Consider the following 23,311-nt stretch of genomic DNA (forward strand, 5'->3'; position numbering starts at 1 on the left):
TCTGAGACTTGCCCGGCAACAGCCTCGCATGGAGATTCAAGGTGCTAAAATCTCCATTTATCCTGATTTTTCTGCAGCTCTGCAGAAGCAGAGGGCGCGCTTTACCGAAGTTAAAAAAACGTCTGCGCGCCATCCCCTTGGTATATTCCATGATGTATCCGGCCAAACTACGTGTGGTGGCGAACGGGACTGTGCACTTCTTCGAGAGCCCCATTTCTGCCACGAATTGGCTGGACCGCCAGGAGCGGCAGCTCAGAGCTGCGGCGGAGTGATCGTCCTCAGGAGGAGCAAGGGTCTTTCTATGGTGTACGGGTCCACTTATTCTCCTGTTGAGAGCCACGGAGCCGTGCACTGATCAGAGATTATGGTTCAACTGCTGTCCCACTTTCCTGAGCCCGTGGAAGGGAAGAACCGGGTCTCTATGTTTATGCAAGTTCGGGCCCTCTTCTACTACCCCCTCGCCCATGTTGGGCTGGATAACTGTTCCCTGCGGGGCTTGGGTGACTGTGGCCTCCCCGGCTACTGTTCACCGCGTTTTTTTTGTACCTGTTCTTCGTTCTATGTTTTTTGTTTTTTTTTTTACCGGTGATGTGCTTCATGGAACTCTACCTACGCGCTCTGTTTCCAGTGCTACCTATACCGACATTTGTGCCCCTTGGCCTTCTCTGCGATTCCTGAGTATCGGATTTCTCCTATGGACTCCTCCCCACTGTTTGCCTGTAGGCTTGTCCTACCATCTTACTGCATTGCCTAACTACCATGGCGACCATTGATGACTCTCTGCTATCCTGGAATGTACGGGGACTGGGGGATGCGAGTAAACGCACTGCTGTGATGACCCTGTTGTCGCACCAGGGTCCTACGCTGGTGTGTCTGCAGGAAACCCACCTTACTCCAGAATCCTCTAGCGGACTCCGCTCTAGGCGGTTTCCGACCCAGTTTCATTCCTATCACAGCCAATACTCTAGGGGTGTCTCAATTTTACTCTCCGCATCTATCAAATTTGAATTGCGGGACTCATTGGTGGACTCTCAGGGCAGATTTATTTTCTTGGTTGGAGTATGGAATGCATTTGAGTGTATTGTAGCTAATGTATATATACCGCCTCCCTTCTCCTTTGAGGTGCTAGAGTGCCTGTCTCGGTTTGTTGGGAAACACCCCCAGGTGCCGGTGCTAGTGTTGGGTGATTTTAATAACGTGCTGGACCCGACTCTGGATGTTTATAAGAAGTACTGCCCCGGGGGTTCCAGGAGGCCCACTCCGTTTGCCCGATTTATGGGGGAGCTGGGCCTGGCGGATCTCTGGCGCAGTTTGCACCCGCTCGATGCTGGTTTCTCCTGTCATTCACTGTCACACTCATCCCTATCCCGTATTGATCTTGCCTTTGGCTCGGATCTTACCCATGCCCTTTCCCCGGTAGTTACCCATTTAGCCAGGGGATTGTCGGATCACTCCCCGCTTCAGCTCCGGCTCAGGTTTCCGGGGAGTAGATTGCCTATGCACTGGAAGTTGAATCCATTCTGGCTTTCGTTGTTCCCAGACCATGCAGCTTTTACTGCCCAACTGACGCACTTTTTTACTGAGAACAGGCACTCTGCAGCTCCGGGGATTGTATGGGACACTATGAAAGCATATTTACGTGGGCTGTGCATCAAAGAGGTATCGTCTATTAAATCTAATAGTAGGCGCTGGGCGAAGGAGGCGGGTGAGGCGGTGCTTCAAGCCGAGCGTGACTATTTGGCTTCCCCCACGGCGGCCTCGGAGGGCCGTTGGTTGGAGGCTCAACGATTCTATCGCTCTGTGCAACAGCAGCAGGCGGACCACAAGCGCTTCTTCACCTCCCAGGCTTACTTCGAGGAGGGGGAGAAGACGGGTCACATGCTTGCCCTGATTTCTAGAGCACAACGCCCTCCATCCATAATACACAGGTTGGTTCTCTCTGCAAATCGGGAGGTCACGGACACTGCGGAAGTCTTGCAGGGATTTAGGTCATTTTTTGAGGATCTGTACTCCTCCAAGGTGTCCTATGACCCGGAGGACCTACAGACCTTCCTTGGGGAACTTCAGCTACCAAAGGTGTCTGCCCGAGATAGGGCAATGCTGGATTCTCCTATCCGGTTGGAGGAACTGCAGGAGGCTTTGGCTTCTTCCCCTAATTCTAAGGCCCCGGGGACGGATGGGATACCTTTGGAGATGTATAAAACTTTTGGAGGGGTCCTTTTGCCCGAGTTGCTTACTGTCCTACAGGCCTCTTATGAGACGGGGGAGCTCCCGCGCTCCATGTATGAGGCAGTGGTAGTTGTTCTCCTGAAGCCCGGGAAGGATCCGACTCGACCAGAATCGTATAGACCAATCTCTCTATTACCCACTGATTTGAAATTGCTGGCTAAAGTGCTAGCCACTCGCTTGTCGAAAGTTATTGCCAAATTGGTGCATGGTGACCAATCCGGTTTTATACCGGGTCGGTCCATAGCTACCAATATACGTAGATTATATCTGAATATGCAGGTTCCCCCGGATAACTGTGGCCAGAGAGCTATACTATCACTTGACGCTGCTAAAGCATTCGATAGTGTGGAGTGGCAGTACCTGTGGGCGGCCCTGGAGGGCTTTGGCCTGGGACCCTCCTTTATCAAATGGATAAAAATCCTCTATGCTGCACCTACGGCGTGTCTCCGCGTCAATAATTCACTTTCTCGATCGTTTCCGCTACGCAGGGGCACTAGGCAGGGATGTCCGTTGTCCCCCTTGCTGTTTGCGCTGGCGGTGGAGCCCCTGGCAGCGGCAGTGAGGGCTGCCCCGGATGTTGTGGGCTTCCGACGGGGAGACCAGGAAGACAAAATTGGATTGTACGCTGACGACGCGCTTTTATTTTTGGGCGACGCTTCGGGCTTGCTGCTCGCTTTAATGCGCCTGATTCATAGATTCGGATCCTTCTCGGGTTTCCAGATAAATTGGGATAAATCTGTCTTTCTGCCGCTTGACCCCCTGGAGGTGGCATTGCCCCCGGTTGCGTCGCAGATTGGGGTGGTGACCCAGTTCCGCTATTTGGGAGTGGTGATCCACCCTGACCTGGGGCAGTATATTAAGCTCAATATTCTCCCCTTGTTGCATAAGTTTCGTGATAAGTTGACTTGCTGGATCAGGTTGCCTCTGTCAGTGGTTGGCAGATGTAATCTGGTCAAGATGATTTGGAATCCACAGCTTCTATATGTTTTGCATAATGCACCGGTATGGGTCCCCCTGCATATTTTCAAGATGTTTAACACGGTTTACCGAGCACTCATTTGGCGGAAACAGTCCGCCAGGATTCGTCTGGAAACTTTGCAGGAGGCCAAGGATAGTGGTGGTTTGGCCGTTCCGAATCCCTTCTATTACTTTTTGTCATCCCAACTACAACATGTGACGGGATGGCTGCTGGATGATGCGAGTGATCCTGTCAGACGGATCCTTGCGACTCGTCTGGCTGGTGGGACGCTTGTCGAGGCGCTGGAGTCGGGCACCCTGCGAGGTTCGCCTGGCTGTCCCACTCTCGCGCTTCTTGACAGGGTATGGCAGAGGGCTAAAACACATTTTTCCTATGCTGGATTCTCCGAGTACTCCCGTATCCTGAATAACGCTAACTATCCCGCGTTAGATAAATTGCGGACCTCTCTGAGATGGGGAGACTATGGCATCCGCTTCATTTACCAATTGTACAGGGGGGATGTGCTTAGGGATTTCCAGTCTCTCCGCACGGAAGTTGGATTGCCCAACTCCCTCTTCTTTCAATATTTGCAGCTGCGTCATGCCATTGACGCTCAGTCTAAGGTCTCCCCCTGGGGTTTGTGCCGGCCCGCTGTCCTCCTGAGTCTGGTTAACTCCACAAGCAAGAAAGGGCAGACTTCCTCACTATATACGGCCTTTATGGGACAGATATCGAGGGCTATGACATTTAAGTGCAGGGAATCCTGGGCTGAGGACGTGGGTTCCATATCCGCCGAGGAATGGACCGGCATCCTGGACAATGTACCCAGGGTCTCGCTGTCTTCCTCACAGAGACTCACTCAATTGTTTATACTACATCGCACCTACCGGACCCCGCAGCGCTTGCACAGTTGGCGGAGGAGGGATACTCCCCTCTGCCCTCGGTGCAAAGTTCACACGGGCGATCTGTTGCACATGCTGTGGCGCTGTCCGACGTTGCATCGCTATTGGCATGGGATAATACGCTCTATTAACGATGTTTGGAAATTGACGTTGTCTGTGGAACCCAAATTGTGTATCCTGGGATGGTTGGATGAGGAACTCTACCCCCCCCCCCCCCCCCCCGAGATACACGTTGCAATCCTCAGAGTACTTTTTACTGCTAGAAAGCTGATAGCCCGCAGATGGATCTCTGCTCAGGCTCCTACACATGAAGCCTGGGTTGAGGAGGTTAAGGTGCTCTTGAACAGGGAGCATCTCACTTATCAACACAGAGGGAATGTCATGAAATTTGAGCGCATATGGGGCCCGTGGTTGGACGTCCCGGGTCTAGCCCCACTTCACCTGGTGTCCAATAGGATTATGGGTGGTGTTCGACGACCCCCGACATAAGGTGGCTGCGACCCTGAGGGTTTCTCCCTGGGTCTACACCGGGGGGCTCCTCGAACTGTCTACCTCATTTTCCTTGCGGCTGGTACTTGGGGGCTCCCCGTAACATACGTGCGTGGAGTAACTCACCGTAATTTTAGTGTATTGTTTTGCGTTTTGTCGGTGACGGGGGGCGTCTTCTCCTAGAAGTCTGTGCTTTATATGAGACGCTTAAAGTATAAGATTGTTGATACTTCACTGCAATTTCTTGCTAGATAATGTATTACCGTACTGTGATGCCCGTGGCGGCGGGTCCCCCGCTGCCGTATGACTATAGTCTATGCCACTCTAAATAGGCCTTTTGGGAATTGGAGACTTCCTCGTCTGTTTTTGTCTTGTAAGTTTGGTTTTGTATAGTATGTGAAAAAGTTTTTCTCAATAAAAATTATCTGATTAAAAAAAAAACACCTTTCCATTCATTCAGACACTTAACGAGTTAAGGCTTCGCATAAAAAGATTAACGGACAACACCTAAACACAATTCACAATTGCTTACATTAACACATGACAGCTGAACACAGACAGAGCGGCTCTCCCACAAACGCAATCTCCAACACACGACACCCCACACTTACACAGGTGTATAGGGAAAACAAAAGCCTTTTCATGTAACTGTTTCTGTGAGATATGTCCTATTGTTAAATTGACCGATAAAGTGTAACCAGTTTAAAGCAGTTTTTCCCGCTCAAACTTGCCTTAAATATGAGCTAAACTTGTAATAAAATCAGATGTGTCTGCACTTTGTTTAGGTACTCTGTGTCCTTGCATCTTCCAGCTGGAAGAGAGAAAATTCACTATCCGGGGGGGTTAGCAACTGAAGGGCCGTATATCATCTTGTAAATTGCCTCCTGACGAGATTTGAGCTAACAACGGGGATGCCACTTCCTGGCCTCACACCAAGAAATGCAAGACTTACAGACTCTTTAATGAATGCCCCTAGAGACTGGTTTCCTTAGCGTTTATCACAGTAGACACTGCAGGACCAGATACACCCAGCTCCCTCAAAATTCAGGCTTCAATAGCCAAACAATCAAATTTAGAGATTGTAAGGCAGGGTGGAATATCTGACCCTGAGAGAGCAGGTCCGGACACAGTGGGAAAACCCATGGCCTTCCCACTGCCAACCTTCGAATTTGTGTGTACCAATCCTCCTAGGCCAAGCTGGATCCACCAGGATTACTAGTTTCCCTTCTTCTTGAATCTATGCAGAAGTCGTTGCAGCAGCTGAACCGGGGGAAAGGAATAGATCAGAGAGAACTGCTCCCAGGGAGCCACCAAGGCATCCACTCCGACTGCGAGTGGATCCCTGGTCCTGGACACAAATTTGTGCAACTTGTTGTTGAACCTGGATGCCAACAGATCTACGTCCGGGACCCCCCCAGCGTTGACAAATTAATGCAAAGATCTCACAATGAAAGGAGCAATCCTCTGGAAACATCTGCTGGCGACTCAAAGTCTGCCTGCCAGTTCTCGATTCTTGGAATGAAAACCACCGACAGGCACGGAACAATTTTCTCCACCTAGAGATATGCAATAATCTAGGGCCAGCATCTTTTAGCTCTAGGCTGACAGAGTGTTGTTCTGTAAATGTCTGGCATAGAATTGGGCATAAGGAAATGCTTCCAATGAGGACACCATCTTCCCTAGCAACCTCATACAAAGACATACAGAAGTATACTTTTTCCGTCTTATTATCTGAGGCAGATCCTTAGGGGCTATGACATTTCTTGGCGGCAAAAACACCTTTGCCTGTGCTGTGTCCACAAGGAAACCCAGATACTCTAGACTCTGAACCTGCTAAAACACTGACTTTGCCAAATTCAGAATCCAACCAAGATGTTCTAAGAACTGAACTGCCCGGAACACATTCTGGCTTAGAGTAGAAGCCGACTGGTCTAAAAGTAATTGATCGTCTAGGTAACTTACCACTGCTATATATTGAGACCTTAGAATAGCCAATACTGGAGCTAGGGTTTTGGCCATGAACTGAAGATGAAGATCTTCCACCGCAAAGAGCAAAAACCTTTGATGGGCCTGAAAAATTGCCACCTGAAGGTATGAATCCTTGATGTCTATGGTTGCTAGAAATTCTCCTCCTTGCAGAGAGGCTATGACTGAGCGAATTAACTCCATTCAGAATGTGCAAATGTTTAGCAACTGGTTCAGGGCTTTGAGATCCAGAATAGGTCCTTCAGCTCCGTTTTGCTTGGGGACTATGAAAAGGTTTGAGTAAAAACCCCTCAATTTCTCATCGTCCGGAACTTCTGTAATGACTGCTTGAGACCTCAGATGGTCCAGAGTCAGAAAGAAGGATCTTCTTTTTAGAGGATCTGCAGGTATGTTTGACCTTACAAACCGAGGATGGGAAAACCACCGGAATTCTAGTTTGTACCCCTGCCAGACTGTGGAAATAACCCAGTTGCCCTGAATCATTTCCACCCAGGCCTTCAAGTGCTGTAGCAGCCCTCCCCCATCCGACTAAGTGGGGGTGTTCCTTCACAAGGTAGATTTAGAGCTAGGCTTGGTAGGCCTCTGAGTCCAGGGTTTCTTCTCCCCTTGACCTGAAGGCTTGGCTCTAGATCCAGATGGCTGAGGCCGTCAAAACTGCCTAGGATTAGAAGTACTGGGAATGTTATAGTGTTAGACACTGGGATTGTTAGACACATTAAAAAGGACGACATTTACTTCTCCTCTTAACTTGTAGAAGCGCACTCTTGCCGACGAAATCTTGTGGATATATTTGCCCAGATCATCACCAAATAGGCACTCCCCATGAAAGATTTAAATTTCTTATCAGCTGGATCTTTAAAAACCTGGGCATTATCTACAGGACAGGTTAAATTTCTGAATAAAACAAATTTATGCAGCGCTAGCAATGAATTAGTGAAGATATAAAATTATAAAATTATGATAGAACCAATCTATATCATACAAGAAATCATAATATAATATGTCAATCACACTAAGTGCATAAAATAACTGCAATAATTATAAAGTGCATGATAAACTAAAAAATTAAATATAGATTTCAAGTGAGAAGATTAAAGTGCATAAATAAATAATTTGGTGAAAAAAAGTCCTTATTGATGATCCAATAGGTGCCAAAGTGCCAAGTGAATAAAGGTGCTTATAAGGTGAAGGTGCCCTCTTGGTTCCCCACTCACCGGATTGCGATTGTAAAAAAGCCCTTGGTATTATTGCACATTTGCCCAGGATCTAATGTGGGGTTCCTCCGATGTGACCTCCAAATTGAAATCGTCTCCGATATCACCATTAAAAGAAAAAAAGGCCATACATCGTGAAGTACGTAGGTATATTTTATTTCCCCAAAAAGCGATTCAATACTTACAGGATAAAAAGTTTAAAAAAGCATGTATCAAACAAAGCGAGTGGCGCCGCTCGTAGCGTGCGTTCCACATACAGGAAGTTCCCAACCGGAAATGACGTTACGTCCGCAACCGGAAGGTTAAATTTCTGTTTACAGACGAAATAGCAGCTTCCACTGTAGGCATACTCCATTTTCTTGTGAAATTTTCCTCCATAGGATACAACAAAGAAAACCTTTTGGGAGGAATCAAAAACCTATCAGAATGATCCCAATCAGCATATACTATCTGCTCGAAAAGTGGATGTAAGGGAAAAGGCTGAAAATTTTCAGGAGGGCGTAACGAACCTAATGAGGAAAAGGACTTCAGAAATCTCTAAGGGAGGTAAATTTTAATCCAGACCAGACCATTTCAGTGAGAGACTGAATTAATCTCTGGGATTGAGAGGCCGAGAATGGCTCCTCAGACCCTGACTCCCCGGAAGTGATATCCACTGCTTGGCCTTCTTCTAAGCCATTTACAGCTACTGCTTCCACATCCTCTGCCCAATCCTGAACTAAAACAGGGGGGGCTCAGGTGAGGGGGATCTATCACGTTTGCTCCCTCTTTGTGACACTGGAGCAATTTTGCCTGCAATTTTTCCCTCAAGGCCAGCTAAAGCAGATGCCAAATCGTCCTTAGTGACGTAGGTTGAGACAGAGGCACTGGGTGCCTACTATGCCTGACAACCATAATGGCTATATTGGCCAGTCACCTCTGGCCTCTCAGGGGACACAGAGGATGCACGGCTAGGATCTTCCAATCCTGACGGCGGCACACTTGTACCCCCCCCCCAACTCTTTTCCAGGACAAAATTGCTCCAGACAAAAAAAGCTTGAGGTACTTACTTTAGTGTACTCAAAGCTTGTACCAAGCTGTAACAGCTTATCATACACAGCACAGTCATACCAAAGTAACAGAACCGGTCAGTGCCTGAAAACATCCACCCACAGTGACTCGCGCACCCAGCTGCAGCTGTTCTGTGTCTCATCCAGCTCCTGACAGAAGCGCACGCCGCCAGGAACACTCCTCAAATGCCGCAGCATCTCAGCCCCTTACTGCGCATGTGCGGCGTGCTATGTGCACACCAATGCATCATGCCCCCTCCCGGCTCCACGTGCACACTCATGCATGTAAATAGGGTGATCTCCCGCTGCAGGGATGGCCACTGAAGGTGCTCCCTGAACCTGAGCCACAGAGGGTAATCGGATGCGCGGGCGGATAGTACAAGGTCCCGCTGCCTGCCAAGCATCAGGGGGGTTGAGAGCAGAAAAATGTAAGGCATCCAAGGTACACATGCCACAGCTGAATACACATACCACCTCTAGTGGAGACATAAAACATGGCACCCGGTATCTGTTAAATTAGGTAACAGTGCATCATAACTAAAGTGAACTTACCATTCCCACAGCAGGATTCTGCCTATAACTAGAATCCAATCTTCACCCATCATGGCGGGTATCGTCACTTGTCGACCTTCAAGAATCGGGTCCCCCTAATTTTTGGGGCCACTTCCTTGGACCTGTAGGGCACCCTGCCGGAACGCCTTTAGAGTTAGTCTTACCAAGGGTCCGGATCCCAGGGTGCAGCGCCCAAGAGGGTTGCATTATAGCCAATACCTTGTTTCCCTCAGGTACCATCCTTTTAGTCTTCAACTTTCGGATGGATCAGATTGCCAATCCCGTTGGATCCAGAGATCTTAACCGGGATAGTAGAGTAATCTTTTTTCTTCTTCTTTAAAAATATGAAGAGCTTCTCCAACCATGACCATCACCTCTAAGACACTGGCAAAAATTTGGGGTACTTCCTGTATGGGAGGGGTTATATAGAGGGGGACTTCCTGTCTTTTTGATTGCTAGTATCTATTCACCTATAGGTGGCATATAACCCAGATAGTAATTATTATGGCTGCTCTATGTCCCGTGATGAACGATAAAGAAAAATCATTTTGTTTTGTTTGGTATCTTTATTTTCTAACAAATTCCACATTTTCAGAACGATTAGAATCGGTCGAAAATTGATCAACCGATTTTAATTCTGTGCTGCTTGTTAAGGACAAAGGAGCTGGCTTCCCGATCCACTCCTTAACAACCAATGACTCATCAACTGTCAGAAGATTTCCACACGGACAGCTGAATGTAAAAAAACAGAATGCCGGCAATAAAAAAAAAAATGGCATGCCCTCAGACCCCCCCCCCCAATGCATACCAGACCATCCCATCCCACTTTTTTTTTTAATTTTGGCATGGGGTTCTTCTTTAAATCCATACCATGTTATGCACGTTTTTTTTTTATCTTCTTTTTCTTGCCGTCATTAACAAATCGCACACAAAATACATGTATGATGCAGGTGTGACTTTCATATGTCTTTTGAGGGTTTACATTGAGATCTATGGACCTCAAGTCGCATGAAAATCAGATCAAAGTAGTGCAGGAACGACTTTGAAGTCGCACAGATATAAACAGTTATCATTGGGAAACCTGGGTGTGACTTGCCATGCAACTTTGGGATCCAAAGTCGCATGCCAAGTTGCACAAGTGTGAATGGGGCCTAAAGTTGGATAATGCCCTTGCTATAGGTGTAGAACATTTACATACCTCCTGAAGCCTGGCTCAAAAACTCCCAGATGGTACCATTCATTATGCCTTGTTGCAAGGATGTTGCCAAGACACTCCCAGCTCTTACTGCTAACCCCCACTATAACAGGAGCGAACTCTCAAACCCCCACATATATTTGGTTCACCAACTCATCTGTCGCAGCACAGCTGAGCTTGAAATGCTGCGAGGGGGGAGAGAGTGCGCATGCGAGGGGGTTTGAATGGGCTGGGCGTGTCTTAGCAACAAGGCAGGACGGGATGATGCCATCTCTGGGAGTTTTTCACTCAGGCTTCAAGAGGTACATAAATGGCCTAAACCTATAGCAAGTTTGTTTTCATCTATAGGCTCCCCTTACCTTATGCATTGGCAGTTTTTTTTTTTGGTAAAGGTGAACTAACCCTTTTAGGCAGGGATTCCCAAACTACGGCCCTGCAACAGTTGAAGAACTACACATCCCATGAAGCATTGTAGAACTCTGACATTCACATACATGACTAGGCATGATGGAAACTGTAGTTCCTAAACAACTGGAGGGCCGTAGTTTGGGAATCTCTGCTTTAAGGCATAATGGTGAACATCCAGGATCCAATTACACATATGGCGCTTTTCCACTGCATGGAACCGAACGGTTCGGCATGCTTTTGTGCTTTTCCACTGCTGGTACCGCATGGTATAGTGTCGGAACGGTTCGGTATGGTGGCGCTTTTCCACTGCATGGAACCGAACGGTACAGCTCTGAAAAAAACAGTACCTACTCGATTGTGGTTCCAACAGGTACAATAACTGGTACCATATCCCACAATCCTTTGCATGCAGTCACTTCTAGCCACTGATTGGTCAGAGAATCCCACCCACCCCTTTGTTATCCCACCCACTTAACTTTAGTACTACTTTAGTGGAAAAGCAAACCATACCGTACCGTACCGAACCGTTCCAACACCGTACCATGTGGTACCAGCAGTGGAAAAGCAAACCGGGCCAAGCAGGGCCGAGTAGAGCCGAGCCGGTACTTGCAGTGGAAAAGTGCCAATACTCCACCAGCACAAAGTCAACTGGTACACTTTAGAGAAAGGATTGAAAAAACTAAAAGCTGAAGAGAACCCTAAAAATAAATTATATATAATATTATAATATATATATATATATTTTTTAAGAAATAATACAAATAATTACCTTGACAGCGGCCCGGCAGAGATCTGCCACCATTTTGCCAGAAACTCTTGTTTCAAAGATGTTGGAGACAGCAAAGTTGAATACCTTCTCAAGGGCAGCCTATAAAGTTACAAAGAAATGGTAATTAAAAGGGTCAAAAGTAACAAAAATCATTGTGAGTGTACATGTTATATGGGAAATATTCCAGACAGTGGCCTATAACGATTCGATCTACATAGTGTCATGGGGCGCAGACCCATTCTAGCTAATGATGGGGAGCAGTGTTCACACCGACTTTACAGATGAAGGGGGAAATATTCCAGAAGACCAGACTTGACATTAAAGTAGGAAGTTCGGTATGCGATTCCTTCCCCCCACCATCTAAAATCACATTTATTCAGTTTCTAGCATTCTATTCTTTTCCATTCCCAACACCAAACAAAGAAACAAAAAAGAAAGAAAGCAAAAAGATTACACAGCACCAGTGATTGAGGAGAAATCAACATTATATAGGAGGATAAGCAAAGTATCTTTGGATCTTTCATTGATAGCGTATTTAGGAAGGGTCATGTTTAGAACATGCACAAATTCTGTCTCCATACTGTTTGTGTTCTGGGAAGTTAGGTCAAAGTGGTTGTAAATCCTTCCATATACCCAGTGAAGTGACTGGGTTTCAGGTGATACACAGAGATAAAAAAAAAAAATCTTCCTACATGTGTTGCACCTGTTTATCTGCAGCCTACATCCGCTCAAAGTGCTGAATTTACAGTATAAAACTTCTCAGAGAGTCCAGAAAAAAAAAGAGGGCAGGGAGCTGAAGCTACACTCTGCAGAGCTAAGCTCTGAGAGCTGATTGGAGGGAAGAGACACCCCCCCCCCCCCAAAATCACACAGTATACAAGAACAAAACTGAGGCTGCTAATCTGCTGGAGGTCCCTCCCCCGTCACCTTTTTTCTCTTGGTGTCAGGAAAACTTGTCAGAACTTAATTATTCTAATAGCAGAGGAACGAAGCAGCAGACAGAAATGGCACGTCATGCTCTTGATTGAGACAAGTACACACTATAGAGGCATATGCCTTGTTCATATTTCATATCTGAGATTTACAACCACTTTAAGGTTCACATGTGAAAAGCTGAATTGGGGTTACAGAGAAATTTAAAAATAAAATGGATATGAGAACGGTCATCTGGTTTCAAAACCGGTTCCATTAGCCAGCTTTCTTTACACTGCCTATTCTTTCTAAACTAGCTGCTCTTCAATGTGTCCCCCTAACTTTCCATCAATCTAGGAGACCAAGCTTAAAGCAATCTCCTCATTTTTTTAACTTGTAAATGGTCTGAGGTAGGGTGTGATCCTTCATCTAATATTTGATATTGTTTATAACATGGGCAAAGAGACATTCCCACTGCCGGCAATATAACAACAGCTTGTAATCCAAGCTTCCTGGTTCTTCCACCTTATATGAAAAATCTCTGAATACTATTCATAACTGTGTTTGTAAAAGTACTCAAACTGCCCTCAAGTAACCTTTTTTTCTGTAAACCCCTTGCTGACCGGCCAATAGTAGTGTTACTGCTATAGGGTCACGTGTATATATATATATATATATATATATATATATATATATATATATATATATATATATATATAATCTATATATCTCCATATACACATATATACGTAAAATTCCAGACTTCCGCCTACAGGGGGCGCCGGCACGCCAGTTCTGCTGTGCATTATCACAGCAGTAGCCAATCTGCAGGTGCCAGGCACTCGATGTCTGCTGGCACCCGCCGATCATTGGGCAGAGGCTCAGCACAGAGCTCTGCCTATGTAAACAAGACAGAGTTCAGTTCTGACAGGGGGGTGGGGGAAATCCATCTCTTCCCCTAGTAAAAGCAGCACACATAGTAAACACAAACACTGGCTAAGCACAAAGTTAACCCTTTGATCGCCCTAGATGTTTAACCCCTCCCCAGCCAGTGTCATTAGTACAGTGACAGTGCATATTTTTAGCAATGATCATTGTATTAGTGTCACTGGTTCCAGCAACATGTCAAAAGTCTCAGTTAGTGTCCACTGCAATATTGCAGTCCTACTATAAGTCATTGATTGCCGTCATTGCTAGTAAAAAAATAAATAATAATAGGTACATAAAAATTCCAGTATATATGCCATAGTTTGTAGACGCTATAACATTCGCATAAACCAATCAATATACACTTGAGACATTTTTTTTTTTTTTACCAAAAACATGTAGCAAAATACATATTGGCCTAAATTTATGAGGAAAACTGGATTTTTGACTTGCAGTCAAATCCATTTTTCTGATGTTCATTGATGGACACAGCTTCTGATCTTCTTAACCAATGGGTTATACTGCCCCCCACAGGAGTAGGACACTAGGAATTAAAAAAAAGTCTGGCTACACCTTTGGGCACTCCCAGGAGGTATACTCCCTTCTCTCTGCTGTAGGTACTCAGTTTTGTTACAAGCAGTGTCAGAAGAATTGCAACTGCACAAAGGGGTGGGTGCGGTGTCAGTCAATGAACATCAGAGAAATGGATTTTACGGTAAGTTAAAAATTCCATTTTCTCTTTCCTTCGTTGACGGACATCGCTCCTGATCTGCTTATCTATTGGGATGTCCCAAAACAGTATTAAACATGAGGGGTGGGAACAGCGAAAAAGAAATTCCCAAGGCCAACTATAGCCAACCAGGTAAACAGGAGCTCAACCAAAACAACTGGAGCTCACCTGAAAAAAACAATACACCCTCAAAGAGGATCAGGTCCTCTAAACAGCAGCCTGCAAAAACCTTGCAGCCAAAGGAAGCATCCGCAGATGCCGACACATCGACTTTATAGAATTTAGTGAAAGTGTGCACAGACGACCAGTAGGACGCCTATCAAACCTGCGTCACTGACGCCTGATGACGGAAAGCCCAAGAGGCACTGAGCGCCCGAGTAGAATGTGCCTTAACAGGGAAATGAGGAACCTGACCCACTGTCTGATCCATCTGAAATTGGTCGCAGAGGAAGCAGGCAACCCTTTCCGAGGCCCATATGCAAGCACAAATAGTGAGTCTAACTTAAAAAACTCCATAGGTGCCAGGTACAATCTGATTGCCCAGTCCATATCCAAGGCATGCAAAGCAATTTCATTTAGATGTGTTGGCCTGGGACACAGGGAAGGTAGCACAATGTTTTCATTCAAATGAAAATCAGAGACAACCCGAGGAAGAAACGACAGACAGGAGCGAAGAACCACCTAATCACTGTGAACCACCAGTAAGGTGAACGACAGGATAACACCGCCAATTCTGACACCCTGTGCGCAAAGGTGAAAGCCACCAAAAAGGCCACATTCTGGGACAGCGTAAGCAGGGGAATCTCCCGAAGATTCTCAAAAAGAGGCTTCTGGAGGCTGAGAGCACCAAATCAAGGCAGCAACAGAGACTGCACTGGAGGCGTCAAGTGCCTAACTTTCTGAAGAAATGTACGCACCAGGGAGTATGTGGCCAAGGGCCATTGAAATAGGACCGCTAAGGCCAACACCTGACCCTTGATCGTACTCAGGGCCAGTTTCCGCTCAAACCCCCTTTGAGGGAAGGTCAAGATTCGAGCCACCGAACAAGAGCGAGGATGAACCCAAGAGACTCACACCAAGAGACTCACACCACGCAATGTATGTCTTCCACGTACAATGGTAGATCTTCCTAGAAGTGGTGTTTCCAACGCTGTTAAAATCTAGGAAACCTGACTCACGACTCTAAAGCAGGATGGAAGATTGGTCCTTCCCTGAGAGGAAGCTTCCAAGGAACGTCGGCGACCAGCCGCACCAGATCGGAGTACCAAGCCCGGTGAGGCCAGTCAGGGGCCATTAAGATCACCGGAATCCCTTCTGCCTCGATCTTGCGTAGAAGTCTTGGCAGAAGCTTGAGAGGAGGAAAGGCATAAATCAGACAATACTGACCCCACAGGGCCACCAGCGCATCTGTGGCATCTGCCAGAGTATCCCGTGACTGGGCCACAAACCTCTGCATCTTTCTGTTGAGCAGGTAAGCCAACATATCCACCTTGGGGATGCCCCGTCTGAAACACAACTGATGAAACAGCTCCGGATGAAAGGACCACTCCCCTTGGTCCAACGTCTGCTGACAGAGGTAATCCGCCTGCCAGTTTTCTACCCCGGGAATGTGTACGGCGGAGAGGGCTGGAATGAACTGTTTTTCCCACCTTAGAATGCTGGCTACCTCCAGAGCCGCCAGGACACTTCTTATGCCCTCCTGGTGACTGACATAAGCCACGGCGGTGGCATGGTCTGATTGAATACACCCTGGACATCCTTGAAGAGGATCTGTCCAATGTTTCAGGCACAGTCTGATCGCTCAGAGTTTCAAGACACTGATCAGTGTACATGTCCTCTGAGCAGAATATTTGCCGAGGACGCCTCCCCAATCGGACAGGTTAGCATCCGTGGTGACCACTGTCCAATACAAGGGGAGGAAGGATTTGCCCAGCCGAAGCCCCGAAGAACGAAGCCACCATTATCAGGGACTCTTTTGTTCCCCGGCTCAGCCGGGTCTGATTCTCCAGAAACTGCGGATTCTTGTCCCATTTGGCCAGAATCTCCCTTGCAGGGGCCTCGTATGTTACTGTGCAAACGGAACCACCTAGAAGGTAGACACCATCAGGCCCAGCACCAGCATGCAAGTCCAGAGGGTGACCATCTGCTGGACAGCAGGAGATGAATTGCAGCCTGTAGTTTCTGGAGTTTGTAAAAAGGAAGGAGAGCTCTGGCTAAGGCCAAGTCCAGAGTCAGACCCAGATCAGTCCAGCTTGTGGACGGAACCAGAGCAGACTTCTGAAAATTCAGAATTCAGCCAAACTCCCTCAAGCTTGTATGGCGATTTCAAGGTTTTCCACCAGAGCCACAGTTAACATGACATCTTTTTATTTTAAAAAACTGAAAAAAAATGGTTTTTAACATCACTTTAAACAAGTAAAATAACAGATTCTACCTTAAATATCTCTTTAGAGCACTGAGTGAGGATTGTGCTGAATGTTGATGACAGGCCCAGTTCCACCAGGCTCTCCAGATGAGTCATCTTCTCAGTCTCTGTCTCCTCTCGTGTCTGCTCCAGAGCACTGCTTTCAATCAGAGCAAAACACCTGGAAAAAGAACAGAATAAAGCCCTTTGTTTCAACATTTGATATACCGTAAATGTTAAAAGTATTCATCCATTCACATAATTTAAGCCCCTGTTCACAATGCCGAGGCTTTAAAGTCACACGACTTTTAAATCGACATCCCTGCGAGACTTCATCGCGTCTTGCATACAACCTCTTTGACAGAAGTCAATGCAAGTCGTGTTGAAGTTTTACAAAAATAGCGCAGGCACCATTTTCTAAGTCGGAGCGAATTGAGTTGCACCGATTAGAATGGTTCCATTGCCGTTAATGGGGCGCGACTTGTCATGCGACTTTGAACTCTCAAGTCGCAGCAGTGTGAACTGGGGCCAAAAAAAAAAAAACAACCCATCACTAACTTGAAAAAATGCAGGTAAAAGCACAAAAAATCAAGTAAGATGAATAGTTATGTTGAAAAAAAAAAAAAACAAACAAGTCCATCTAGTTCAACCAATAATAAAAAAAATAAATAAAAAAAACACAATACAATCCCACATACACAATCCCATACCCACAGAGATCCAGAGGAAGGCGAAAACCCCCAGCAAACCATGATCCAATTTGCTCAAGCAGGGGAAAAAGTCCCTCCCTGATCTGCCGAGAGGCAATCAGATATTCCCTGGATCAACTTTACCTATAAATATTCATATCCAGTTATATTATATAAATGCTTGCTAGCATCGTTTTTCCTTTTCATACACAATTTTTATTGACTTGCAGTGTTTGCCTCGGAACAGGATAGAACATTTCAGGAAAAGTCGATACCCAAGCACAGCCCCCTCCCTCCTTGCAGGTCATAGCCCTCTCCCCTTCTATAAGTGTCTAGTTACTCTGTGTGCTGACTCAGCTCCTCTACCTACATAATATTTTATTTAGCAGCTAAGTGAGGACTGTAGGGGATTCTAACTAGTGATCGACCGATATCAGTTTTTCGTTGCCGATACCAATATTTTGCTCAAATGCATATCAGTATCGGCCGATATGCGACAATATTTTTGTACATTTAAAAAACATTTTTTTTTTTCTTTGACAGGTACTCTTGTGGAGGGATCTGGGGGTCTAAAAGACCCCAAACCCCTCCTCTGCACTTAAAAGCATTCAAAATGGCAAGTTTGGCTGTTTTGAATGCTGCCATTTTTTTTTTTAATCTGGCGCCGAGTTTTTGCATGGAGACCTGATCAGAGCTGTATGCGGCTTTGATCGGGTCTTCGATGGCCGTGCAGGCTGGTTGCCCGGGTCTCCCGGTGGGACGGGAGACCCTGGCAAGCCGTGGAAGGCGGCGGGAGGGGACGTCCCCTCCCGCTCCTTGTAATGACAGCCGATCGGCTTCTCAGCCGCATCGATTGTCATTCCAAGACAGCCGACCATCGGCTATGGACGCCGGTACCGGGGTGATGCCTCTAGCTGCAGGCATCACTCCGGTACAAGCACTTTCCCGAAACATCGGCAATATCGGTAACCGCCGGGGCCGATTCCGATATATATCGGGAAAAGTGCATATCAGCCCTCGATATATCGGCTTTGCCAATAATCAGACGATCCCTAATTCTAACAATGTGACTTGGGTGACTGCTGACATCAAACACCCAGCAGCAGCCTCAGTGCTTTTGGATGTCCACACAGAGGCTTTTACAGGTATATAAATTGCAAAAAAATAATCATTAAATGGAAATATACCCTTATGTGAAAAGTTTTGTTGAAATGAATGGTCTGGCAACAGAGTCTCTTTCAGCTGCAGAATGCATTTTGCTCACCTGTCCATAAACTGGAGCACAAAGTCCTCAAACTCCGCACTGGCTGAGCACAGCTCCCTCTCCACCTGCACACAGATTAATAATGAAATAAAACAGAAGCCACCGTAAAAAGTACAGTCAAAAGATACATAAATATCATCCGTTACTCTGCTACACAAGGATTTCTTAATATATGAAACATACTTTTAATTAATGCAAATATAAATGAAACCTTTGATCTCAGCCAGATCTTGCCCAAGCTACTTCTGAACTAACCGTCCTTTACATAAAAACCTGGAAACCCATCTGCAAACCCTTTGTTACTAAGAAAGGATGGTCATACATTAAAATTTGGCCGGTTCATCAGGGACTTGCTGAATATCGATCCATGTATGGGCAGGCTGGTTGTACACAAGTTGATCGATGGACTTATGTACAACCAGCCTGTAGGGTTTTTCCAGAATGATCAGTGCGGCTGGCTAAAGCCAGCAACACTGATCATTGTATGCTGACGGGGGGGGAAATCTCCCTGCCGTCAGAACACAATAGCACAGCGAGAGGAATAAGTTAAAGTGATATAAAAGTCTTTTTTTTTTTTTTTTTTTATATTACAAACATGTTCTACTTCCCTCCTCTGTGCAGTTGGTTTTGCACAGAGCAGCCAAGATCCTCCTATTCTCAGGTCCACCGCTGGCGCTCCTGGCCCCTCCCTCCCGCCGAGTGCCCCCACACTAAGCAGCTTATTATGGGGGCACCTGAGCTGAGCCACTGCACTGTGTGCCCATTCAGCCCCACCCCCTCTATCTCCCATTTGGTTCGCTGACTTTGATTGAGTGCAGCAGGAGCCAATAGCCCCCGCTGCTCTGTCCCAGTCAATGTGAGAGAGTCCCGAACAGCCAAAGCTCTCGGGCAACATCGCTGGATCACAATGGGGCTCAGGTATTAGGAGGGCTGCTACACACAGAAGGTTCTTTTATCTTTTTTTTTTTACTTATTAAAAATTAATAAAAAAAAATTAAAAATGTTAATTGTATACAGTTTATTCTTATTCTTATGAAAATGAGAATTTTTTTTTTTTTTTTAATCTGAATGCATTAGGATAAAAAAACCTTATGTCTTTAGAACCACTTTAATTTTTTTCCCCCTTTAACCAGCAGATGTTAATGTATGGCCAGCCTTATAGAGATATCAAAGCCTTTTTTTTATAAAACAAACATGTTATACTTACCTGCTCTGCGCAGTGGTTTTGCACAGGGCAGTCCCGATCCTCCTCTTCTAGGGTCTCATGCTGGCGCTCCTGGCTCCTGCGGAATTCCCCTACAGCAAGCAGCTTGCTCTGGGGACACCCAAGCAGGCATGCTCCCGACCCATGGCTCTGTGTGTTCATTCACATACGGAGCCGCAGCTCGGCCTCGCCCCCTCCATCTCCTGATTGGCTCACTGGCTCACTGGCTCCCGAAAGCCAATCAGCAGTGCGAGACCCCAGAGAGGCAAGGCTCTTGTGGACATTGCTGGATCGAGAGGGGGCACAGGTAAGCATTAGGGGGGCTGCTGCACACAGGTTTTTTTACCTTTATGCATGGAATGCTGGAAGGTAAAAGACCTTGTGTTGTGCCTTTACAAACACTTTAATGTGTGCCCGTCAGGCCACAAAGAAAGCATGCTCTACCGTGGATTACCTTGGAGACTTGAAACCAGGGCTCTGGCCCAAGTGTCTCTGAAACGTAGCAATCCTCTGATACAATGAAGACAGCTACTCTGTGATGTCCACTGGAACAATTCTTTATTGTCTACATAGCAGGACACAGTAATAACACGCTAACACGTTTTGGCTGAAGCCTCACTTATAGCAGGTTTATGAGTAATGCTTTGGCTAAAACGTGTTAGCATGTCATTACTGTATCCTGCTATGTAGACAATAAAGAATTGTTCCAATGGTTGTCACAGAGTAGCCGGCTTCATTGTATCAGAGGATTAGTGCCCATCGGGCTTCAGCAGCCAGTGTTTTCACTGTATAAGTGCCAATCAGTGTGTGACTTTCCTTGTGTCTCTGCGTCTTTTTGTGACCAGTGATAAAAAGGAAAGCATGAAAAGGTTTTCCCTTACCCAGTTCTGAGCCCTGTCCATGACCCCAATTTTGTGAAGACTGTAAGAAGCATTGATTTCTAAAGGGGGCTGTAAAGGCAGTGGTCTCTAGCAGTCTTGTGTGACAGGTTAACAGTGATTTAACTGTCTCCTGGAGCAACCTCTCCTATTTCCAACCAGGACTGTAGTATGTCCAAAGTCTGACCATCTTGTGTAACATTAAATATGATACTCTAATCTTCAGCCTGTTGGTGAAATCAGGAGGTGCATTTGAGGCCACCCTATATATAGTAAGTTGACTACCAATGATATAATGAAAACGCAGAGCTATAGGGCCAATAGCAGAAGATATACTAATACAGATGAGGCTAAGTAGAACTTACAGCAAATTCATACAGCCAATGAAAGAAACACTGTTAACATAGTATATAGTCAGAAAATAAATACATACATATACTGGTGCGCAGTCATGTTTGAACAGGAAGGGACCATCCCCAAACTGTTCCCACAAAGTTGGGAGCATGAAATAGGAACTAAGGGGCCAAGCCCAACCCCTGAAAAACAACCCTACACCATAATCCCCCCTCCACCAAATGATTTGATCCAGGGCACAAAGCAAGGTCCATAAAGACATGGATGAGACATGGACTCGCCTGCACCTCAACCCGACAGAACACCATTGGGATGAATTATTGTGGAGACTGCGAGCCGGGCTTTCTCGTCCAACGTCAGTGTCTGACCTCACAAATGCGCTTCTGGAAGAATGGTCAAACATCCCCATAGACACACTCCTAAACCTTGTGGACAGCCTTCCCGGAAGAGTTGAAGCTGTTATAGCTGCAAAGGGTGGGCCAACTCAATATTCAACCCTACGGACTAAGACTGGGTTGCCATTAAAGTTCATGTACGTGTAAAGGCAGGAGTCCCTATACTTTTGACAATAAAGTGCATATATACACATACACAAGCATACACATATGTATATATTACACATGTTTTCCCCTTGTTAAATCACAGTGTATGAAAACACACTTACCTCTGAAAGATCATCTCGCTCTTGAAGCACAGATGAGCAATCTACTAAAGGCACCAAAGTAGAAAATGTTGCAATAAACTGGAATGTGATCTGTTTAGAAGGCATAAAATTATATAAAATGATTGCTAATCGAACTTAAAAGTTGATTAAAGAATATTTCCAAGAAAAAAAACGAATCAGTAACAGATCAGAAACTAATGTTTAAAGCAGAACTAAACTCATATAAAACACTGATTGAGACCTGTAATAGATAAGTTACAATGCATTGAGTGCCGATTTACACACATGTGATGTCAGACATCGCATGTGATTTGCACCGCACTGCTGTGCAAATAACATGCGATGCCTGTGCGATGTGAATTCAGCCTACAGGTTGCATGGCTGAATTTGTAGGGCATTCGGCCAAATTTGCACAGGACCCTTTTTTGGTCCGCACCAGAATCGGATTGCATGGGTGTTCACACTGCGATATGGGAACTAATCTGGGGGTGTCGTTAACTTTGTATTGACACTCCCAGCAGTTTGCATATGGCGGTGTGAACTGCCTGCGAGCTGGGTGTGATGTGGAAACCCACAGTGGATTTACAGGGTTCCCGCATCGCACCAATGTGAACCAGCACTAAAGAAGTTGTCTATACACATTTTAGCTAGGTGGGTTGAGCATCAGATGATCCCAATACGTCATCCAGTGCAACTGCTAGGTACTGGTCTTCATAGACATCATGAAGGTTGAATTCCCTTCTAAGGCTGGGTACACATGGGTAAAATATTGGCGGGTTCAACAGAAATCGGCTGACATTCTGTTAGTGTGACTAGCAGCCTGCCTGACAGAAGCTGGTCTAACGACTTGCTTTTGTCGAAGAGACATACTGGAAAACCAGCATCCAATCAGTGCTGCCAGCTAATGGCTGATTGGTGTGTTCTGGCGGGGGGGGGGGGGGGGGGGGAGTCCCCGGTCCAAACACAAAGGCACAGCGGGGGAAATCGGCACACTAACATCGCATTTGTGTTAGTACAGTAAATTGTTCGTTTTTTTTGTTCAGCCTGCTGGGTTGAACAAAACAAAACTTATACTGTGTACCAGGCTTAAACAAAGGCATGATAAGAGGAGAAGCTGCTGAACTGTCTAAAGCAGAAAATGACCAGAAAAAAAAATAAAAAAATTAAAAAGGATTGTGCTCAACATCAAAGGTTTAAATGTTTCAGAAATGTTAGACGACTCAATATATGGTCATATAAATTGTACCAGCTTTTACTGGGGTTCTTGGGGTTTTGTAATTAAAAAAAACGCATGCATATTATCACATATACAGTACAAATCATAACACCCCTACACTGTTTTATTAAAACAGGTCTGTTTGGCTGTGCTACAGAAAAAACCAAACTCTACAAACAGGCAGTACCTACCATGCATTTACTAAAATCATTTGGATCCACACCGGGGAGAGCTCTCATCAAAAGAGGTAGCATGTGTGTTGGGCCTTCTGGGAACCACCTGCCACCAGCAACCAGGCTGCGTGCCACCCCAATGACA

General features: G+C 46.0%; 1 protein-coding gene across 1 annotated transcript in view; it reads right to left on the minus strand.

Moving 5' to 3' along the window:
- Positions 1-23,311, minus strand: part of PSME4 (proteasome activator subunit 4) — a 340,163-nt gene that overhangs the window by 148,294 nt on the left and 168,558 nt on the right. The window contains exons 11-15 of the mRNA XM_082250997.1: positions 23,185-23,311; positions 21,778-21,867; positions 18,678-18,742; positions 16,755-16,905; positions 11,752-11,850 (exon numbers count right to left, since the gene is read on the minus strand). Coding sequence (XP_082107123.1) covers positions 11,752-11,850; positions 16,755-16,905; positions 18,678-18,742; positions 21,778-21,867; positions 23,185-23,311 — 532 coding nt within the window. The remainder of the gene's footprint in view (positions 1-11,751; positions 11,851-16,754; positions 16,906-18,677; positions 18,743-21,777; positions 21,868-23,184) is intronic.

Source organism: Pelophylax lessonae, assembly GCF_965119305.1.
Source record: "Pelophylax lessonae genome assembly, chromosome: 3".
Classification (NCBI taxonomy): Eukaryota; Metazoa; Chordata; class Amphibia; order Anura; family Ranidae; genus Pelophylax; species Pelophylax lessonae.